At 41.9% G+C, this 6,276-nt stretch overlaps 1 protein-coding gene across 1 annotated transcript in view; it reads right to left on the bottom strand.

The window, feature by feature from the left end:
* Positions 1–1,305: 1,305 nt before the first annotated feature.
* The window catches only part of RIT2 (Ras like without CAAX 2), a 248,582-nt gene continuing 243,611 nt past the window's right edge, over positions 1,306–6,276 (bottom strand). Inside the window, exon 5 of the mRNA XM_081930057.1 lies at positions 1,306–1,533. Coding sequence (XP_081786183.1) covers positions 1,399–1,533 — 135 coding nt within the window. The 3' untranslated portion in view covers positions 1,306–1,398. The remainder of the gene's footprint in view (positions 1,534–6,276) is intronic.

Raw genomic sequence — 6,276 nt, 5'->3', positions numbered from 1 at the left:
GTGGACATGTTTAGATATGAAGAGGGATGTTTGTCCAGCCAGTAGAGAAACTTCCTGTTTCCTCCTGGGAACTTCCTCTACATGTGACCAGAGGTGGGCGTGACTTTACCTGTGCAGGTAACAAAAGCACAGGACTAGCCTGTGCACCTCTCTCTCTTCTCTATTTTGCTTTTGTTGAAGAAGCATCAGCCTGAGATGTTCTCCTGGTTTCCAGCCAAGAGAATACAAAGGAACTATCTCCTTATGGGATAGATTCCAGGTGTATATATTTTGTAACTTAATTCCGCCTTCTGGGATCCGTTTGTTAACAGAATGTGAGTAAAGTATTTTTATACTTTTATACAAGACGTTGTTGTGTCTATTCCTTTTTAGGAGGGAATAAAGGGGAATTACCAGGAAACTTATTTTAGAGGCTTAAACAAGCCTGGCAACAAGTTATCCACTGTGTAAGTTTAAAAAGGGTGAATGTTACTCTGCTAAATTAAAGATCTTGTTAACGCAAGTTGGAAAGGATATAATTAAACAATATATCCTCTCCCGCCTCCCTGGACATTCCCACAGGAATTGTAGCCCAATTGGAGGGCCGAAGGCTGGAGATGCCTGGAGTACATCCTTCTCTGTATGGGATAAAAGTTAGGATATCTCTGCGAGAGAGGACTCTGTATTCATTTAGCTCTTTACTTTTCTTCTTTTTTCCTCTCTCCCTCTTTTTTTTTACTTTTTTTTGTTTAGATTAGTTTAGTTTGGTGTTTTTTTTTTAATGTAACGTGAAAAGTTTTAATAAAACTTTATTTTAAAAAGGAATATGCCACTAACTTGGTGCCACATTAGTGGGGTGGTTTTCACTGAGCTATCAAGGCAAGGGAATCCAGCCATCAATGGGGTCTTTATGCTGGAGTCAATACCACTTCATGAAATAGAGGTTTTAATTTAATTTAATTGAACTAGTTTAATTTGAATGAGAATGGAAACCAATGATGATTTTTAAAAACAACAGCCTCTTGGGAAATGTGGCATCAACATGGCCCAAGACGCAAACAGGTTAAATTGGGACTTAAAAACAACAACAACACCCTTATCCCCCTCCCACTTAGAAGCAACCTGCCCTCTCTTTTCTCTCCCTTTCTCTTCTTTTTAATATAACATTTCTTCCAAAGCATTATTCATTTTGATAGCCAGAAACAGCACAGCGCATAAATAGGAGAAAGCCATTCATTTGTGAAAAATGATACCGAGCGTGACTGAGAAGATAAATTCTTCATGTAAGGGTAAGGGGAGGAGAGAGAGAGAGAAGAAGAAGAAGAAGAAGGAGAAGAAAGTATGTTACAACTTTTCATGTCATGCATATCTTCTCGTTTTACATCGCCCTCAGCTACAGAGCAAGTATCTGCGCTTGAGTTAAGTGTTGGGCATAGACTGCAGATTTAAATATCTCTTGAAGTTGGCTTTAAAGGACTGGTCGTTCCAGTGGTTTCCCATCAAGGTTTTGAACAGGGCAGATGCTGGCCAATTCAAGGCAGTCAGATGTAGGAGCTGGTCATTTATGCATCACCACACACAAATACACACAAACACACACACACACACACACACACACACAGAGAGAGAGAGAGAGAGAGAGAGAGACAGACAGACAGACAGAGGCAGAATTGCATATCATATGCTTCTACTAATTTGTAGATGTCAGGTAACCATGATTTAAATGCAGTCACAGAAATATAGAAGCATAGAATTATAGAGTTGGAAGGGACACTGTCATATTGTACAACCCCCTGCAATGCAGGAATCTCAACCAAAGCATCCACGACAGATGGCCATCGAACCTCTGCTATAAAAACCTGCTAAGTAAAGAGAGTCCACAACCTCCCGACGGAGAATGTTCCACTGTCAAACATTTCTTACTGTCAGAAAGTTCTTCCTGATGTTTGAGTTTGAATCGCCTTTCTTGCAGCTTGAACCCATTGGTTTGGGTCCAGAGCAGGAGAAAACAAGCTTGTTCCCTCTTCCATGTGACAGCCCTTTAGATATTTGAAGATGGCTATCATATCTCTTATCAATCTCATCTTTTTCAGGCTAAACATACCCAACTCCCTTGACCATTCCTCATAAGGCTTGGTTTCCAGACCCTTGATCAACTCAGTTTCCCTCCTCTACACACGTGTCAGTTTATCGATATCCTTCTTAAAGTACGGCACCCAGGAATGAAGACAGTATTCCAGGTATGGTCTGACCAAGGCAGAATAGAGCAGTATTATGACTTCATCTTCATTCATTTCTGTGGCTCTGCTCTGAGGATCATTGTACATGCATGTGTGAACCAGACCTCAGCGTGCCAGTAATGAAATAGATGCAATTTCAGATGTTTCAACCAACACACCACTCCCCCCTAACACTGACTAAGACAAGCACATGTGCTCCTAACCTTAATTACATCCTCAGTTCCCACAAGGCAAATTCTGCAGAAGCTCATTAATTTAAACAAGGAATGTTCGTATGAACTCTTGGAAAAAAGAAAGAAAAGAAAAATGGCAAAAAACAGGTGCTTTAATGTAATTTAGGAAGGATTAGACTCTCCAATTCTTAAAATAATGGCATTTGTATTGGGCTGAGAAGGGAGGGGAAGGGGAGAGGAATGGATAAAAAAGTTGGAATCATTGCAGCCTTAAGTAGCGGAAGAGGGGACGTTGTTCAATTTATTCTCCTGGCCTTTTGTGTTTTTCATGATGGAACATGAGTTGTTTGCCCACGACGGGGCTGCAAATGAAGGGACCGGCGTGTGATTCAGTGATAAACAAAAACATCAGACAGTAATCAGGGGAATGAGAAATAGAATTACAAGCTCGCATTATTGCCGTTCCACTGGATTTTAACTGCTAGCCATTTTATTCTGCATACTCTATCAAAAGAAATGTGCATTTGGCTTGCATTGCCGATGACACTTTCAAGGTCTTTGCCTTCATTAAATTTTTATACAATAGGGTTTCTTAAAAAAAAGAAAGAAAAGTATTTGGGTGGGGGGTTGGCGGTGGGGGGGAGAGAAGCCAAGCTTCTCTGGTTCGACCCAGCACATGGAAGAAGAAATGATTACATTGCAAGGCTGCTTAATAAAACAGAGGAAAACATGATGCCGACATTTTATTAGTAATCTCTGTTTTCATATGTATACATATTCCAGCCACACTTTTAAAGGTCTTCCTAGCAAACAACCTAGGCTGAATGAATAGATATAGATAATATAGGTATATGACAATGTTTGTAGATGGATGTGCATAAATGGATGACCAAAAAAAGACTGTTCAAGGTGAATTGGCAGACATGATTTCATTGCAAACCGTCCTGAGCATTTTAATAGATATGGTGTAGAAGGTTGGAATGACTGAATGGCTATGGGATATACCATGTATATGTGCTGGGCAGTCAAGGATGCATGCCAAATGAACATCCCTCAGTGGAGGCACCACCAATGATGCCTCATCTTCTGATCATAGGGCCCACAATGATTGACAAATGGGGAGGCTGGATGCTTGAATGGATAGGGCTCAAATTTATACTAGTGGTGTGAAACAGGGTTCAGGTTTTGCGGACTCATCCTCCAACCATTTTAGAATTTCTGTGGGTGAGGCATTTGGGGCTTTCAAGGTGGCTAAGAGTAGTTTGTGCGTGTTATCTGTAGCCTCCCTGCCTGCCCATATTTTCTGACTCAAAAAAAGACCCATTTATTTAGGGATGCGGGTGGCGCTGTGGGTTAAACCACAGAGCCTAGGACTTGCCCATCAGAAGGTTGGCAGTTTGAATCCCCGTGACGGGGTGAGCTCCTGTTGCTCAGTCCCTGCTCCTGCCAACCTAGCAGTTTGAAAGCACATCAAAGTGCAAGTAGATAAATAGGTACCGCTCTGGCGGGAAGGTAAACGGCGTTTCCGTGCGCTGCTCTGGTTTGCCAGAAGTGGCTTAGTCATGCTGGCCACATGACCCGGAAGCTGTACGCCGGCTCCCTTGGCCTATAGAGCGAGATGAGCACCGCAACCCCAGAGTTGGTCACGACTGAACCTAATGGTCAGGGGTCACTTTGCCTTACTTAATGGATATCTTTCTTGGGACTTTGACCAAAGTTTGGGCACCCAGGAAGACATTGCAGCCTACCCTCCAATATTTTTTTGGATGGAAATAGGAACACCCCATTGCAGGAATCATTAGCTCATTGTGGGTCTTGAACCCACAACCCCAAGATTAAGAGTCTCATGTTCTACTAACGGAGCTATCCCTTAGAGCAAACTCAACACAGCGCATCATTGAACTGTGGAACTTGCTCCCACAACATTTAATAATGCCCACAAATGTGGGTGATATTAAAATTGGACAAATTCATTGGCTACTAGCCATGAAGGCTATGTTCTGCATCTGCTGCGAGAGCTTCTGAATACCAGTTGCTTGGAATCACAAATGTCAGCAATGTCTAGGCAACACGATGACCATGTACATACGCAATAGACAATCTTTTATAGAATTCCTTCAAACCATAACAAGTCCAAAATGAAATCTTTAGTCTCAAAGTCTCTGAAAATCTCTAAATGAAGCAAGGTACCAGATTTTGTACGCTGAAAGACAAGCTGTGAAGCTTTGTGTATTCAGCAAATATGATGTCCAACACTGAACAGTGATTCTGGATATTGACTACCGTTTCGTAGAATTATTCATCAGCGTGGTGGGAGGATATAGAATTGCTTCATAAACCCATCTTATTTTGAATGAATGTATGTAAATGGAATTATCAAATGCTGTGGAACAGCGCTCATGTGATAATGTAGTGACTGCAAAAAAAGGGGTTTGTTTGGTTACTACTTATTGGAATCACAAATGGGCAGAATACTGTGGTACTCAGGTCCTGCTTGCTGGTTTCTCACAAGCATCTGGTTGGCCACTGGGAGACCAGGACTAAATGGACCATTGGTCTGATCCAGCAAACTTTTCTTATCTCCTCATGCATCCCATCTACAAGAATTTCAGCAACTATTTTTCTTCCCCTTTGGTGATTTTTGAATTTTCCCCTTTAACAGTTGGAGATTTATTTATTTTTCAAGGCAGATGGGCTTTTCTCTTTTGGCACAGCACTAGTTTATGGTATTTGGAGCCAACTTAAATTTCCAAAAGGTTTTATAGGCAGCTCCATAAGAAACAAGGATCCACCCCAATAAATATGGACAATGGCCAGGGGTGATGGGAGCTGTAGTCTAACCACCTTTATAAAGCACCACATTGAATATTTCTGCCTTAAAGCATCCCAGTCTAGATGTTATCAGGATAATGGGAAACTCAGCTCCAGTCTCTTCTCGCCACCCTTCCAATTAACCGCCCCTTTGGGTAGGATTCATATTGGAGCCTGGAAATTTATGTGGGACATTCTCAACTGCTGTCTTCTTTTCCATCTGCTGACCAGTGGTTTGTTAATTTAGGAAAAGAGTGAGCTGCAAATGCAGCTTAGATATAACTGATCTTATAAACAAGCCCTGAAGGGAGAACCTGCCAATAAAATTATAGAAAATTCAGCCAGACGTGGGATTTATTACAGAGCAAGTTTGAATGATGTTTGTAACTCTAATATCTTATCAGAACACACTTTACCCGCATTGCCATTGCGTATAAACAGGGCTCATATACCTGTGTGGTTTGTTCGCTGACAACCTTTTCCTAGCAAAGGGGTGGGTCACGACTGTCACACAACAGGATCGACCAACCTGCCTTGACAGCTCTTTAATCTAATGGGATACTGTGCATTTATCTTGCCTGATATGAACATGATGTGCCTTCCCTCCCTTGGGATTGCACATAATTCTAACTCTCCTGTCCCCAGTTTTCTAGACCTATGCACCAGACACTCCCGCTGTGAAATTCTAGGATGATTGATACCTCCGAGTTTCTAACAGCCAATTGCTCTCTATTCCTAATAATGATGGCATGTTATGATGAACTTTCTGGCAGTAAGAGCTGTTCAACAATAGAACGGACCTTGGGAAGTGGTGAACTATCCTTCTTTGGTGGTTTATAAACAGAGTTTGTATGGCCATCTGTCGGGGATTCTTTAGCTGTGATTCCTGCATTGAAGGATGTTGGACCAGACGAAACTTGGGGTTCATTCCACTTCTATGAGTCTTTGGTTCCATTGTACCAGTGGGGAAAGGCTTCCTGTCCTTCTTTTGGGGACTTCTCTGAAGGCATCGGTGTGGTCGCTGCAGGATGAACAATGCTGGACTAGGTGGATATTAGTTTCCTCCAGCAGAG

This window comes from Podarcis melisellensis (assembly GCF_964234715.1).
Source record: "Podarcis melisellensis genome assembly, chromosome: 11".
Lineage (NCBI taxonomy): Eukaryota > Metazoa > Chordata > Lepidosauria > Squamata > Lacertidae > Podarcis > Podarcis melisellensis.
Note: the sequence above shows the minus strand (reverse complement) of the source record. Positions and strands in the feature narration are given on the sequence as shown.